Raw genomic sequence first — 17,098 nt, 5'->3', positions numbered from 1 at the left:
GCTCCCCTTTTCTGAGAAATAGGGGAAGGATTATGGGGGAGGGAGGGTGGGACTGGGAGAAGACAAAGGAGGGGGCTATAACTAGGATGTAAAGTGAATACATAAATTAATTACTCAAAGGTTCTGAAGATGTTATAAGCCATTTTGTAAAATTTAAGGAAAGGGTGTTTCCTGAGGCTTGGTGTGATATTCCTCTTTCTCTGCTGCTGCCATTGAAAGTCTGACTCCGAGCTGACTCCCCGCTTAAACCCCCTCCTGTGGCAAAGTCCCTTGAGAAATGACCCAACCTCATCCCAGGGGCCTGAGGTCAAGATGCCCCAGCTCACTGCCCCTTTCTACTTCTGTGAATCTGCTTGCTTGCTCTACTTCCACTTGTAACTCACAGCCAGGGCCTGGTTTCTGCCTTTAAAAGCTCCCTGCAGAAAATAGTCAGGGCTGCTCTGTGAGAACTGGTTCTGGCCAGGCAGTCAAGGAGGGGGTGTAATAAATACTCTCAAATCTGTGCTCTGGTTGTTGAGTGGCCCTTGGGGGTCTTAGCCCCATGAGGCTAGTTTGAGCAGCCATCACGTGAAACCTGAAGATCTGAAGTCCAAAATGCTCCAGTGTTTGAAACTTTTTGAGAAACAAACTGACATTCAAAACTTTCTAAGTTTACAGCATTTCAGGTTTGGGATCTGGGGATTAGAAATGTTCAACTTGGGGCTGGAGAGATGGCTCAGAGGTTAAGAGCACTGGCTGTTCTTCCAATGGTCCTGAGCTGAATTCCCAGAACCACATGGTGGCTCACAACTATCTATGAGACCTGGTGCCCTCTTCTGGTGAGCAAGCATACATGCAGGCAAAACACTATACTTAATAAATAAATTATGACAGGCAGATTTGGGCCAGGGGGTCCTGCTCAAACTATGGCACCAACCAAGGACTATACATGCAGTAAACATCGAACCTGACCCAGATCTAGCCAATGGACAGGACATTCTCTACCCTTGAGTGGAGGGTGGGGCCTGACTTTCACATGAACTCTGGTGCCCCATATTTGAGCATGTTCCCTTGATGGAGAGACCTGGTGGCACTCAGAAGTAGGGAAGCAGGCTACCAAGAAGAGACTTGATACCCTATGAGCATATACAGGGGGAGGAGGTCCCCCTCAGTCACAGTCATAGGGGAAGGGAGTAGGGAGAAAGTGGGAGGGAGGAAAGAATGGGAGGATACAAGGGATGGGATAACAATTAAGATGTAGTATGAATGAATTAATAAAAAGCGAAAAAAGCCAAAAAAATCTTTTTTAAAAAAGAAAAGAAATGTTCAACTTGTAAAGTCTATGTAAATAATTTAAATGTTGAAAAACTTCAAAATCTAAAATACTTCTGATCTCAAGCCCTAAGAATTAGGATAATTAGAGCTGGTCACAGTAGTGAGCGCCTGTAATCCCAGCACTCTAGGAGGCAGAAGCAGGCAGATCGCTATGAGTTCAAGGCTAGCCTGGTCTACAAAGCAAGTTGAGGACAGCCAAGGCTACACAGAAAAAATTTGTCTTGAAAAACCCCATACAAACACACACACACACACACACACAGAGAGAGAGAGAGAGAGAGAGAGAGAGAGAGATTAAATTACATTAGTAAGCAAGAGTATATATCAGAAAGAATAAGATCAAGATTGGAGACAGAGGTAGCTAACTGCTCATGCAAGATGGGGTTTCCAATAGCAGACTGTGGGCTTGAGTGAAGGGAGCTGGCACAAATCACAGGCTCCTTAACAACTGTATTGATGGAGAGGTCTCAGTGTTCCTCAAGCACACGGCAGGCAGACCTCTTAGGGTTTTTTGGTTTTGTTTTGTTTTTTTTTATTTGGGGACCTTCTCCCTTTTTCTGCAGCCCCTGATTCCAAGGCCAGCTCCTGTAGTGAAAGCATCCTTCAGAAGAAACCAACAAACCTGAAGAGCTTCAGAGGTTCCCGAATTGTAAGCGTGCCAACGTCCCCAAAGAGTAGATCACCTTCTCGCGTGACGCACCTCTCTGCTAGGGATGGAGAAGGCAGGCCAGCACCACACAGAGACAACCCTCGGCCCCCTGCCAGCCTCCCACTCACTCACCTGCTCCCGTAGCCTACTGTTGGCCCACACCCTGCGGCACACCATACACTCAAATGTATCGATGTAGTTGTCCTGGTTAATGTCTTGCACTCCCCACTTCCGTTCCCGGAGAGCTGTCAGAAGGCGCTGGTTAGAAATCTCACCCTTTAGCTTCCACTCTACATAGGCCTCATACGATCTGTCATCATAGTCCAGTTGTCTAATGAAACGTGCCAGTTCCTTGGGGTGAGAAAATTCGGATACAAGAACGGCACTTCTGTTACTTGGAAGCCAGTCTGCGATGGTGGGGGACCCATAATACACAGGCACGACCCCCAGTTTCAGCGGCCTCCAGAACTTCTCCGTGATGTAATCATCACAAACCGCGTTCTCAAAAGCAAGCATGAACTTATACTGGGCGATGATCCTGTAGAAGCCATCAGCATCCATGGAGGCGGGGTTTCTCAGCCCCTGGGGAAGATCTTTGTTTTGTAAGCACTCACCATAGGAATCGACTTCAATATAAGCCATCAGCTCGCGAACGTAGCTGTCCCTGTCTGATGGTGGATCGCAGTCCGACTGTACGTACACCAGTGGAGCTAGTTTTTGTCTTAGGTGGTTTTTAGACTGCAGCGGAACCAGGTAGCGTAGTGACTTCAGGGCTTCCACGCTTTCCAAGTACTGAGTCGTCAGTGGCAAGTGAGAATGCCTGCTGAACGTGGCTGTGTGGTTGAATAAGGTGATGACGGGCTCATGAAAGAGCTTATAATTGTTCTTGGGGGACTCTTCATGGAAAAGGGCCCAGTCGTGATGCGCCTTCCGAGGCAGGGGTAAGCTGTCTATGTTAAAGTCAGTACCTAGGGGGAGAAAATAAAATATGAACGCATATATCCAAAGGAAGTGTGGTATCTCAGAGTAAGATCATAATACAGAGAAATCTGACACTATAGATAAGTAACCCTCCAAAGGGGCCAGAAGCCAATTGTGAAAAGCCTGCCCCCCCAAAAAACTGACCAAGAAAGGAACCACCAAATATAAGGATATTCTTTTTAATTCTATTTATTCTATTTTTAAAAAAAGAAAGAAAAAGATACAGAGGAGGGTAGGGAGTGTCGAGGCAGATTTAAAAAGACACATTATGCTATTGACTTCTGTAAGTGGCTCTTCTGTCCAGAGGTGTTGTCTACAAGACAGCAGGAGAAATAAAGACATCAAGATAGACGGACGGTTCCTTAAAAAGAAAAGAGCAAGAAAAAAAAAACCAAAATGGAGAAAAACAACTGGGCTGGCAAGTTGATTGATCGGGTTAGGTGGGGAGGGGTCATGCAAGAATAGCCTTAAGAAATATGCAGCATAGATTTTTTAATCCAAAATGATTGATTTCAATAGCATGCAGTTGATCCATCTTAGTCAAAATGGTAGACAGGAGGCTGTCTACCTAAAGACAAAAGCCCTGACAATAGGCTAATGTTACAGACTGCAGCAAGGACAGGCATGAATTAACAAGTACATCAAAAAATAAAGAGGCATAGCAACCTTATAATTAGGAGTGATTCTGGCCCCCATGGGATTAACTGGAAAACCTTTGAAATGTGATAATATGCAGACAGACATGATAGATGTGGTCAGTAGTTTTTTCCTGACCATGTGGATAGAGATCCACTCACAAAGAACTAATTTCTGTGCCTACGGAAGAAAAATTAAGACTTCATCCCAATATAGAATTTCTGAATGTTTATGACAATCATACTGTGAACACTGGCTTGAGGTTTTTAAACGTTAATATAAGGAAATAGCAAAACCAAACTACACACACATACACACATGTGCGCACATACACATGCAAGAAGGAAAAAAAAACAAAAATGCTATCTTCTATCTCCTACTGGAGGACTAAAATGTACCAAATAACTACAGCAGTATGAAACATAGTCTCCAGTGGGCTCATAAAAAGCAGTTAATGTAAGTGCAAATGCTCTCAGATAAATACAAACTCTTCAATATTAACAATACACCAGTGAGAAATCAGGTAATCAAAAAGGCTTTTTTTAGTCGAAACTGGTGAGACTGAATGTGGCGGCCTGAAGCTGCTCATACACAACCCTGAGCTCAGATGGAAGGCAGGATGACAGTCCCGCGGGTCACCATCAGCAGCAGGAGTGAATCTGAGTTGGTACTGGCTATACTTGATATTAGGCCACGAGAAGCAGTCTCACCTACACATTTGAAATGGAACATACAGGGCCCAGAAAAAGAGTCTGATGAGATTGTTCACAGGGGTTAATAATGATTAACACAGGAAAGCAACAGGAAGACATGAAGGAAAATCTGGTTAGAAATTCACCATACTGAAGATGCAGCCACAGAGAATGGGTCTAGGCTGGTGGCAGCCAATGAAGGGGACGGGAACCCATAGCAATTAATTTGAAGATCAAGTTTCCACCTAGGGCATTACAGGAGATGGAGGCCATGTGAACACCAAGTGTTCACACATGGTGGCCACACTTGTATTCCCAGAATTCATAGGGCTGGGGGATCCTGTCTAACACTTGGAAGGCTGAGGAGACATAGCATTTGGCGAGTCAAAGACTCATACCCAGCAAATGAGAGGCAAAAGTAGGAAGACCATGGGTTTGAGGTCATCCTGGACTGCATAGCGAGATCCTGTTTAAAAAAAAAATTCTGAAAAAAAAAACCACACACACAGCCGGGCGTGGTGGCGCACGCCTTTAATCCCAGCACTCAGGAGGCAGAGGTAGGCGGATCGCTGTGAGTTCAAGGCCAGCCTGGTCTACAAAGTGAGTCCAGGATGGCCAAGGCTACACAGAGAGACCCTGTCTCGAAAAACCAAAAAAAAAATAAAAAAAAAGAAAGAAAGAAAGAAGGAAAGAAAATACACACACACACACACACACACACACACACACACACAAACATACACAGTCTAGAATTAACTGTTGGATCAGTCACAGGGGTTCTGAGCAAGGAACTCCTACCCACCGGTTGTCCACAGCTAACTGCTCAGTGGTACATGAAAGATTCTTAATCCAGGTCACAGTGGGACAGCACAACAGAAACTCTAAACTGTAGAGCAGCGTAGGGAGGACTACAGCCAGCATCAGGCCCATGAGCCTTCCTGTCTGGTCCCTGTGTGAGTGTCAATGGTGTCTGCAGAAAAAGTCCTCCATAGTTTAATGTCCTCAGATATTTGCAGCTGGGTGACTGCTCCCCTACAGAGACTGATCCTTCTGAGGTTGGCTAAACCTGGCTCCTTGGCACCATGACCCTCACTGTCTGTTGTTCTGTATGTACTATGCCATATGCAATAGTCCCGCCTCTCTGTTCAACTCCATATCATAAACACAACGAGCTCCCAGGCTGCTGTGGTTTCTTCAACAGAAAGCCAAGACTACCCGATCCCAGAACATTCATTTGTCCATCTGTCTATTTTTTTTTTTTTAATCTTCATTCCCTCACTTCCTAGTCGAATCCATCTTTGGAGCCTTGCCATGTGCAGCAGAGCAGGGGCACAGAAGCCCAGAGCATCCTCCAGTGTTCCCGAAGCTCTACCTCAGCTTGTCCCCATCAGTGAACTGCAGCAGGAAGTAAAAACAGCTGCACCAAGACTGCTGTGAACACTATAAAGAACTGAGAGGAGCCTATTACGCATTACAAGCGTACTGTGCATCTAGGTGAGCTGCTACAGACTCTCAATGTCAGAAAAGGCAGAAGATGATGAAGGCCTCACACATGCACTTAAGCAGAACTATTTATATTTATTTATTAAGAACTATTTATATTTATTTATTAAGAAGCAATACACCACTCGGGAGGCAGAGGCAGGCGGATCAATGTGAGTTCGAGGCCATCCTGGTCTACAAAGTGAATTCAGGACAGCCAAGGCTACACAGAGAAACCCTGTCTTGAAAAACAAAAACAAAACAAAAAACAAGAAGCAATACACATAGCTGGATATGGCAGCCTACACACTGATAATCCCAGAATTTGGGAAGCTGAGTGAAGAGGAATGAGTTCAAGGCCAGCCTGCCTATGTCCTGCCTACAACACAGCATGGCCCTGTCTCAAGTACTGAGAATGCACATCAACAGCAGGGACACTGTGCCTAGCATGCACAAGAATGTAGGGTCAATGCCCAGTGCCTTCCTGGAAAAAAAAAAAAAAACCTAAATGTTAAACTGTGCGGTTCCTATTCTCTCTTCTTAATTCTGTCAAGTCTGCAGGGATAGGAGAATCCTCCTCTTAATGAAAGATATCACTGTACTAGAGAGAAAAGTTAAAGAATTTAACTTACCAGAAGTACTTTGCATGTTTGCTATTTTCACAAGCATTGCCCAGTAACTTTCCTAAGACATACACAGAAGGTAGCACAACGGCAAAGCCCTAAGCACGAACATCATCACATTAAGTAAATTTTCTCCGGATTGTTTCAAGCTAAAATGCTCCAGGGAACAATTTTCAAATGTCACTTTGCCCCAATAAGCTACTATCCTAGGCCTAAGCTTAAGATAGAAAATGCTCAGAAATAGTAAAAATCAGAACCACCACAGGCCTCAAATACCACACTAGGGACAGCACAGCCTACAGCAGTGTCAATGCTGAACCATTCTAAAAGGGGGTGGCTGAAAAAAAAAGTGAACAGTTTTGCTTCAACTCCAGGGTAATGGCTATTACAGGAGTGGAGCTGAGTAACAAAATGGAAATAAAAATATGATGATCCGTTTATATAGTCACTTTGGCTGCCTCTAACATTTAACAGCTTTGGATTCAAACATCTGTTTCTCTGGGTTATTTTCTGTTTACGGAATATTGATACATTTATTAACTCCTTTAAGCAGCTGCTGATGAACAGAACTTATGCACCAAAAAAGTGCACTGTAAAGGGATTAGAGATAAAGTTGATGCTAGCAAATCATGCCAGATTGCTGACTACAGAGACTGATTTGCAACAGCAATAGGAGGAAGTGACATGTTTTATGGGATATGTTTATGTGCCTCCTTCCTCCGGGCACACGGACATCTTTCATCATCCACACAAACTGGAAAAAAAAAAAAAAAAAACAGAAGGCACTTGGGTTATTCACCCGACTCCAATCACAAAGGTTGGCTTACTTGGCTAGAACGAAAAAGTCAGATGAGGACTGTCTGGAATCAGATTGGCCAATGGCAGAAGACTAGAAAGATCAGTGGCCCTACTATGGTCCCGATTCTAGCAAGTAAATAAATGAACAAGTATGAAGGAATGAGTGTGCGCACACTCAAGTACTCCCACCAAAATATGCAGCTACTCTAGCGTTCTAGCAGTATGGTAAATCCACCCTGCTTAGAAAGGTGGCACAGCTTCACCTGAAAGAGAGGCGTGCTTCCCAAAGCATCTTACAAACTTAATGCATATTCAATAACAACAAAATATCCTGACCATAAAGCTGCTTAGCCTATAAAACTTCGGTCCTACCAAAAATACTCAAGAATGAGAATTAAAACATCTGAAGAAAGGCAGCATAGAAAAAGTGTGGCCTGCTGTGAGCTCATTCCATGAATGCATTTACTACTACTTTCACACGCTTCTCCCATGAAGTTTCTTTTTTTTTTTTTTTTTTTTTTGGCTTTTTTTACATATATTTTATTAATTTATTCATATTACATCTCAACTGTTATCCCATACCTTGTATCCTTCCATTCCTCCCTCCCTCCTGCTTTCCCCCTAATCCCCTCCCCTATGACTGTGACTGAGGGGGACCTCCTCCCCCTGCATATGCTCATAGGGTATCAAGTCTCTTCTCGGTAGCCTGCTATCCTTCCTCTGAGTGCCATCAGGTCTTCCCATCCAGGGGACATAGTCAAATATGGGGCACCAGAGTTCGTGTGAAAATCAGACCCCACTATCCACTCAACCATGAAGAATGTCCTGTCCATTGGGTAGATCTGGGTAGGGGTTCGACGTTTAATGCACATATTGTCCTTGGCTGGTGCTATAGTTTGAGCAGGACCCCTGGACCCAGATCAGCCTGTCATAATGTTCTTTTTGTAGGTTTCTAGGACCCTCTGGTCCCTTCTATTTCCCCATACTCCCATGCTCTCTCACCTAGAGTACCAATAGGATGTCCTCCCTTCTGTCCCACTTTCCTGGTAAGTGAAGACTTTCAGGGGACATGCCCCTTGAGGTAGTGTCCAGATATAAGTGAGTATATACCATTTGACTATTTTTGTTTCTGGGTGAACTCACTCATTATGATCATTTCTAGCTCAATCCATTTGTCCACAAATTTCAGGAATTCTTTGTTTTTAAAAGCTGAGTAGTATTCCATAATGTAAATGTACCACAGTTTCTTTATCCATTCTTCTACTGAGGGACATTTAGGCTGTTTCCATGTTCTAGATATTATGAATAAGGCCGCTATGAACATGGTTGAGCATATGTCCTTGTTGTGTGCTGTAGCATCTTCTGGGTATATTCCAAGGAGTGGAATAGCTGGGTCTTGAGGAAGCCTTATTCCCAGTTTTGTGAGATAGCACCAGATAGATTTCTAAAGTGGCTGTACTAGTTTGCATTCCCCCCAGCAATGAAGGAGTGTTCCTCTTTCTCCACATCCTCGCCAGCATGTGGTGTCGCTTGAATTTTTTATCTTAGCCATTCTGATGGGTGTAAGATGGAATCTCAGAGTTGTTTTGATTTGCATTTCCCTGATGACTAAGGACATTGAGCATGTCTTTAAGTGTTTCTCAGCCATTCGATATCCCTCTGTTGAGAATTCTCTGTTTAGCTCTGAGCCCCATTTTGACTTATCCACACAACTGCATCAGGTTATTTCATTTTTCCAGGGTTATAAGCAGTAACTAACAGTTTGAAATGACATCAGGATAAGATTCCTGTTACCTGAAGTCAAAGTCAGTACAGTGGAACTAGTCACATGCACCTCTGTAGACACCCTTTCTCTCTAGCCATTTCAGAGGGAGCTCTGACAGGACACTTGACTCCGAGAGTCCTTCACCTAACTGCTGGGCCCACATTCCTCCCTCCCCTGTGCCTTAATCAATTCCCCAATGTGCAGCCACCCTCTCTCAATTTACAGACACTCATTAAGCATTCCTATTCGACCCACAGACATAGAAATTTCTCAAATGCCTTATTGAGCCTGTGCTGAGGGCCAGTCAATAACTTTGCAATCCACTTCCTAATATTCACAGGGCCTGAGGCAAAGCAAAAATAGAGTACCACAGACCACATGCCTAAATATTTTAAAGGCTAAAGATCAATCTAAAAAGCTATTCAGTGTTCTCTCCTTCCACCTTTGCACACACGACTTTATGATTACTAATATGTACACACATGCATGTGTAAGCAGTTCATGATATGTATTTAAAACAATTTTTTCTTTTCAAGTATAGTAGTGTGCATCTTAATTCTACCCCAGTGTCTTAGGTAGGGTTTCTATTGCTGCAACAAAACTCCATGTCCAAAGAGCAAGACGGGGAGGAAATGGTTTATTTAGCTTCCACTTCTACATTACTGTCACCAAAGGAAGTCAGGACAGGAACTCAAGCAGGGCAGGATCCTGCAGGTAGGACCTCACACAGAGGCCATGTAGGGGTGCTGCTTACTGGCTGGCTTCCCGTGACTTGCTCAGCCTGTTTTCTTGTAAAAACCAGGACGACCAGCCCAGGGACGGCCCCACCTACCATGAGCTGGACCCTCCCCCACTGATCACAAACTGAGAAAATGCCCTACAGCTGGGTCTCATGAAGGCATTTCCTCAAGTGAGGCTCCTTCCTCTCTGATGACTCTAGCTTGCATCAAGGTGACACACAAAACCAGCCAGTACACACATTGGAGACTGAGGCAGGAAGCTCAAACATTCAAGGCCAACCTAGTCTACATAGAAAGTTAGAACAGCTTTGGCTATACATAATGGGACCTGCCTTTAAAAAAAAAGAAAAAAAAAAAAAAAGGTCAGGCATGCCTATCATCCCAGCACTCAGGAGGTGAGGGAAGAAGGACCAGAAGTTCAAGACTAGCCTGGGCTACATAGTGAGATCCTGTTTCAAAAGGTGAAAAACAAAAACATCCCTTGTGTCAAAATCAATGACTCTCTTTAGCGCAGAGGTTCTCAATGTTCGTAATGCTGTGTCCCTTTAATACAGTTCTGCATGTTATGGTGACCGCCCCCCCCCAACCATAAGATTGTTTTATTTCTGCTTCTTAACTGTAATTAAAAGTGTGGTGGTTTGAATGAAAATGGCCTCCATAGGTTCATAGGGAGTGGCACCATCAGGAGGTGTGGCTTTGTTGTAGGAAGTGTGTCACTAGGGACTGAGCTTTGAGGTCCCACTGCTCAAGCCACATCCAGTGAGTGTGGCATTCACTGCCTGCCAATCTAGACATGGAACTCTCAGCTCCTCCAGCACCGTGGCTGCCTGCTTGTGCCATGCTTTCCCCAGGCTGACAATGGACTAAACTTCTGATAACTATAAACAAGTCCCGGTTAAATGTTTTCTTTTATAGGAGTCGCCAAAATCATGGTGTCTCTTCACAGCAATAAAAACCCTAACTAAGACAGAGAGCATTCTGGGTAATACTGCCAACTTGACTAAATCCAGAATCACCTAGAAGAAAAACTTCTAGTTGTGTCTCTGAAGACATCTCTAGGTTGGGTTAACTGGGGTGGGACTATGGGCTGGAGCCCAGAGAGAAGTGAAAAGGAAAGAGAGAGCTGAGCAGCAGGGTCATTCCCCTCTCTGCCCTGCTGTGGACGCAACGTGACCAGCTGTCACAAGCTCCTGCCACTCTGTAGCCTTGAACTGGGAGCCATATACCGTTCCGTCCTTATGTCGCTTCTCAGATTTTCTGTTCTAGCAATGGAGAGAGCCACTAATACACTGGCTCACCTTTCATTCACCTGGGATGCCACAGCTCAACACCATCTCCTCTTCCTCTCGCTGCTCAGAGGACTCCAAAAGCACCTCAGCTTGTTGCTTCTGAGATTTCTCCCCAGCTTCTCGTCCACAGACAACCTCTGCCCTACATCTCTGCTAGTACCAATAGGTTAAGGTCTTCAAATCCTCAGAGGTGTAAGCAAGAACTTCTCCTGCTCCTGGGCCTCTCCCACGTCATGAGCGATCAGCCTGTTGCACACACACGTGGCTGTCCTAACCTACCACCCCAAGTTGCGTAGCACCAAAGTCTCCCTCCTCAAACTTCAGTCAAACTCCACAGAGAGCCCTTCACCATTTGATCCTCACCTTAGCCTGAGTCCAGATTTTTTTGTTAAGATTTATTTATTTATTATTATGTATACAGTGCTCTGCTTGCACGTACACCTGCAGGCCAGAAGAGGGCATCAGAACTCATTATAGATGGTTGTGAGCCACCATGTGGTTGCTGGGAATTGAACTCAGGACCTCTGGAAGAGCAGTTAAGTGCTCTTAACCTCTGAGCCATCTCTCCAGCACCCTGAATCCAGAATTTTCAAAGAATCCTGCCATATCTGGTGAACAAGAGCCTCCTGCCTGGGTGACCTCTAAGATCGCTGCCTGCCTTTACCAAGAGCCTCCATACCCTTAATTTAGACTCTCCAATTGCCTTTCCACTAGCCCCAACTATCTTTCCACATTCATAGTTGCGCTCAGTTTTACAGTAAATATCTATTCTCTACTGTAGTGATGCAAAGAAAATGTCTTGCTGTTTTTAACAATTATTTGATAGTGAACTTCGATGGCTCATTCATTTGTTATCATCTTTCGGTTAACACCAAGCCTAAGTATGTACCCTGGATCCTACATTTAGGAGAAATGCCAGTGCAGATTTTGGAAGTGGACTGACTCTAAGCCTTTGGGGCAGGGAACTCTGTAGTACTGTTTCTTGAGTATGATGTTGCACTAATGTTTTGTATTATACGAGACTTTATCCTGCAAACCCATTCTCCCAGGATCCCTGAACAATTCACTGGCCTGCAGCTAGGTCTGGCCAACGAGAGCGATGGGGGTTCGGGTGTGAGAAGGAGCCTCGTGCAGTGGAGTCCCAGAAGAGCAGCTAGGTTGTCACTGTTCCAGAAGCCATGCCCCGGCGCTTCACCAGCCCACAGCGGGTAGCCACGCCCCCTGCGCGTCACCAGCCTGCAGCGGTTTGCTATAGTTGTTCCTTTTCACAACCCACTTCTCCTATTTCTCCCTCACTCAGGCTTCAAGGCCCTTGCACCTGTCCCTTAACTACAGCTCCACGGCCTGGCATGCCTAGACTAACTTCTGCTTTCTCATCAGAACAGGAGTGACACGAGGCTCATTGCTACCTTACTAATGCCAACAAGTTATCCCAAAATGTATTGTAAGCCGGGCAGTGGTGGCGCACGCATTTAATCCCAGTGCTCAAAAGGCAGAGGCAGGCAGATCTCTGTGAGTTCAAGGCCAGCCTAGTCTACAGAGTGAGCTCCAGGACAGCCAAGGCTACACAGAGAAACCCTGCCTTGAAAAACAAAACAAAGCAAAACAAAATGTATTGTAAATTTCCTCTTGTTCTTATGATCCCTCACTTTTCTAAAAATAATTTCTTGCTTCCTTCACCTAACACCTTGTCAACATCATCTTGGGCTTCTATTTTTCCTGCCAAGATTCACTTTCCAGCTTATTTCCCTTAGTCAGCCTAGTGAAATGTGGAAACATAAAAAATGCATGCTTCCTTTTTGCATAAAATTTTTTTAAAAAATTTTAAGAAGGAATCATCAAATTAGTTAAGATTTTAAAACTCCACATTTTTCATTCCTGTACTGCATTATAATTCTTGGGCCGAGCGGTGGTGGCGCATGCCTTTAATCCCAGCCCTTGGGAGGCAGAGGCAGGCAGATCACTGTGAGTTCAAGGGCAACCTGGTCTACAAAGTGAGTCCAGGACAGCCAAGGTTACACAGAAAAACCCTGTCTCTGGAAAAAAGAAGGAGGAGGAGGAGGAGGAGGAGGAAAGAAAAAACATACAGGACACTTTGACCCGTGTAGCACACAGACAGATTTTTGTTTGTTTTAAATCAGAGATCAATTTTATCAGAGAGTCAAAAAGATGGCTCGGCAGGTGAAGGTGCCACCAAACCTGAGGACCTAAGTTTGATCCCTAGTTTCGCATGTACAAGCTTGGCTCATTTAAGTTGTCTTCTCTAATTTTCATGTGTGTGGCATGGCATGAGCATGCCTTCTGCCTCCATGCACACATGTGCATCCTTACACACACACACACACACACACACACACACACACACACACCAACTAAAGAAATAAATGTATAAAAATCCAAGTCATGTTAACATCCTTACATGAGCCACATCCTCGTTACTCAGTTGTAGTCACCAAATATGGAGACAGCAGTACTAGCTCGGAGAGGAACCACCATTACTAAAGAACTCCACTTGACTGGGCAGTGCTACCTGGACATTAAACTAAAGCTCTGGAGCTTCGATGAGGAACAAAAAAAAGATCCTCAGGGGATCTTATGATGATGTAAATGTTAAACCATTAGCCGCAATTCAAATTAGAGTATGAAACATACACACAGTGACTGCAGAAGAAGGGAAGGGGTAGTTATTTCTGACTAGTCTAAGAGAGTGGTGCTGAAGTACCGACAAGTACACAGAAGGCCTAGTAATCAAAAAATTAGGCTCAATTACTAGCTCAAGGCATACAAGCAAAGCAATCATTGTAGTCTCTGGCTTATCCACAAATATAATCTGCGTGATGACAATGGTAACGTAAAGAGTGACTGTTGATGTACCAAACACGATAATTAGCCACATTGGAGGGCGGAACAGAGGATGTGTAATTCCACGAGAGCAAGCAGGAAAGAGTGACTGAATGAGTGCACATCTTGCACAGGGTGAGGTGCTTCTGGGGTCGTCTGAGCAGCGGGAGGAAGAGAAGATGGTGTTCAGCTGTGGCGGCCCAGGTGAAGGAAAGGTGAGCCAGTGTATTAGCGGCTCTCTCCACTGCTAGAACAGAAAACCTGACAGAAGCTAGTTAAGAAGGGAAGGGGTTATTCAGCTCCCAGTTCAAGCCCACAGCTGCCACAGTGATGAAATCGGAGAGGCAGGAACTCGAGACAGCTGGTCACGCTGCATCCACAGCAGGGCAGAGAAGGGAATGACACTGCTGCCTGGCTCCCTCCTTCCTTTTTACTCTGCTTTGGGCTCCAGCCCTGGAATGGTGTTGCCCATAGTCCCACCCCCAGTTAATGCAACCTAGAGACGTCCTCATAGACACAACTAGAGGTTTTTCTTCTAGATGATTCTGGATTCGGCCAAGTTAGCAGCATTACCCAGAATGCCCTGTCTTCTGTTTTCTTCACCTTCCAGCTCACACAGCTAGCTGTTAAGACTCTGTGGCCTGCAGTTCCACCCAATGAGGTCAATAGGTACATGTGACCATGAAAACAGATATCAAATTAGAGAGAAACTGGTGCAACAAATCACTTGTCTAATGAAATTTTTATTGCCTTATTTTCTTGGGTATGTTTCATTTTAATTTCTCATGATACTATTTCATGGCAAATGGATATGTCATAGTACCGCCTCATTAAAATAATACAATACAATAAAATATAAGCAATGCTTTGGTACTTAGCTGTTCTTTGCAAAAATTTATAAAGCCAGTGATTTGAGAAAAAAAACTAATGAGCTGCAGGTATGAAAATGAGACCAAAAAAATGTTAGACTCTTAACTTGAGCCTTGAAAGGAAAGATCCTTCAGTTGGCTGTAACTTCTTGGTTATCCCACACTGACCGGACCCTCTGTGCCTAAGTGTTTACCCTCAGTAGTCAGCCATGGAGAAATACTAAATTTCATTCTAAACTCATATGAAATCCTGAAGTTATAACTGACAAATAAATCAACAACCCAAACATACTGTTTATCTGAGATGCTTTAAGCATGCCAAAACAAGGAAACAAATAAAATCTTTGTTTAAAGTAGAAAAAAATTCTGACCTCCTGGTGCTTGAAATGGTTCATTATCCATTTTTTTTTTTTGCTTCAATACATTCAGCTGTTAAAAATATTCAAATTTTGAATGGAAAGTGGGTACTTTTTATGTATATACTGACCTAACAACCCAGATAGAGAACTAATAATGCATATGGTCAAAGAGCAACAAGTATGTTCATAGTCACTGTTACGGCTGCATCTGAGGCACCCTACAAAGACTTGTGTGATAAAGGCCTGATAATCAGCTTGCCATTAGACAGTGGTGGTGGAACCTTCAAGATATGACATCTAGTGGAAGGTAGTTGGGACATTAGTGAGAAGACCTTGGAGGACAAAGGAAGCCTGGCCCTCCTCTCCTCTTTGTTTCCTGGCTGTCATGAGGTCAGGAAATGTGCCCCCTCACAGCCTCCCCACCCATCTCCTGTGCTGTGTTACTACAGATGAAAAAGAAACGAGGCAAGGGCCATGTTTAGAAACTCTGAGATACTGTCTCCCTCACATACCTCAGGAATTTTGTCCAAGGGGTAGACATCTGACTAACACAGCTCATCACAAGGGAAAAAGATAGGAAGTAAAGCCAAATATACGTAACTAAAGAATCAACATAGCTTTGAAACAATAAAGTGTAAAAATGCTTAAATATATACCCGTGTGTATGTATATATGTATAAATAGTCTGTGTGTGAATCAGTTCCATAAAACAGACAAATATACACGCCAAACAATTTTACATGAGAACTCTAAAAGCCCTTAATGCAAGTAGAATGTGGCTTGTAAAATATAAAATTTCATTGTTTCCTGGGAGACTGCTTTTACTGTTCAAATTTTTCTACAGTGATATACTCATGCACTATTTGACTAATTTTTCAAAACCAGAAATTTATGTAGCAAGAGACAAAGGAAAGCATAAGAAAGCCCCAGAAACTTAGTAACGTGTGGAAGGCCTCAGACACATTCCTAAAGCTACCACCTGGGCCCCACTGCTACTTCAGAAATACTGCCTCTGGCACCCTGCCTGCTTGCAAGGCTATCATGGAGCCTAATTTATGTAGAAAATTATATGGTACAGTGAATGGCTAGAGTCTCATCTACGTCGGGGCGGAGGGGCAGATGATACTTGAACTTCAGCAGGTGGAGCACTCTGCTAAGTCCCAGCTAGGAAATTATTTCAGATGCAGATGGAGGTCCACACACACATCTTCTGAGAAGTGCCATTAGGGGGAAAAAATTGCCTTGGAGTTCAGCTTTAAAACCATCTAGATTTTTTTTTTTAAGATTTATTTATTGTTATGTATACAGTGTTTTCTGCTTGTACACCTACAGGCCAGAAGAGGGCATCAGCTTACATTATTGATGGTTGTGAGCCAACATGTGGTTGCCGGGAATTGAACTCAGGACCTTTGGAAGAACAGGCGGTGCTCTTACCCACTGAGCCATCTCTCCAGCCCCCCATCTAGATTTTTAAAATTAAGCTGGCATCAAAAGTATCCAGCCTGAGTCTATCCAAACCAGGCGCTTTGAAATAATAACACCTTGTAATGTATTAATCTTAATAGTTTTGATTGGGTACTTCTTGTTTTTGTTTGCTTTTTGTTTTTTCAGACAGGGTCTCTCTGGGTAGCCTTGGCTGTCCTAGACTCTGTAGACCAGGCTGGCTTCAAACTCACAGTGATCCACCCACCTCTGTCTCCCAAGTGCTGGGATTAAAGGTATGTGCCACCACACCCCGCTGATTGGGTACTTCTTTTTAAGAAGTTAAAACTTATGTGTGCTTACACATCCAGCAAATACTCTATTGAGCTTCCAAACAGAGTCTCTCTAAGCTTCTACCCCTGTTCCCCTAGTGTCCCTTGTAGTGTGTCCTATAGTCCTACAGTGGCCAATTCATTCCAATTTATGCAGAATGCAGGCTGTCCCACTGAAAATCCTGTGAGGAAGAGCCTCTCTGCCTCTGGGCAAGCTGAGCTTGAGCCATACTCCTACTAAAAATCCCTCCCTTAGCCTCCACATGGGTGGGAGAGACATGTAATTGTGCTCAGCAACACTGAACT

General features: G+C 44.0%; 1 protein-coding gene and 1 long non-coding RNA gene across 3 annotated transcripts in view; one reads left to right on the top strand and one right to left on the bottom strand.

The window, feature by feature from the left end:
• The window catches only part of LOC311585293, a 507,115-nt gene that overhangs the window by 76,141 nt on the left and 413,876 nt on the right, over positions 1-17,098 (top strand). The gene's annotated exons all lie outside the window — the stretch shown is intronic.
• FUT10 (fucosyltransferase 10) overlaps positions 1-17,098 on the bottom strand; it is a 73,386-nt gene that overhangs the window by 23,680 nt on the left and 32,608 nt on the right. Inside the window, exon 4 of one of the 2 annotated variants that reach the window (XM_084759523.1) lies at positions 2,096-2,931. In XM_084759523.1, coding sequence (XP_084615649.1) covers positions 2,096-2,931 — 836 coding nt within the window. Of the gene's footprint in view, positions 1-2,095; positions 2,932-3,229; positions 3,306-17,098 lie in introns of those variants that run through there. The other variant, XM_084759525.1, reaches the window with a different exon arrangement.

Source organism: Acomys minous (genome assembly GCF_964271855.1).
Source record: "Acomys minous genome assembly, chromosome: 15".
NCBI lineage: Eukaryota > Metazoa > Chordata > Mammalia > Rodentia > Muridae > Acomys > Acomys minous.
The sequence above is the reverse complement of the archived record's forward strand: the minus strand, read 5'-3'. Positions and strand labels throughout refer to the sequence as shown.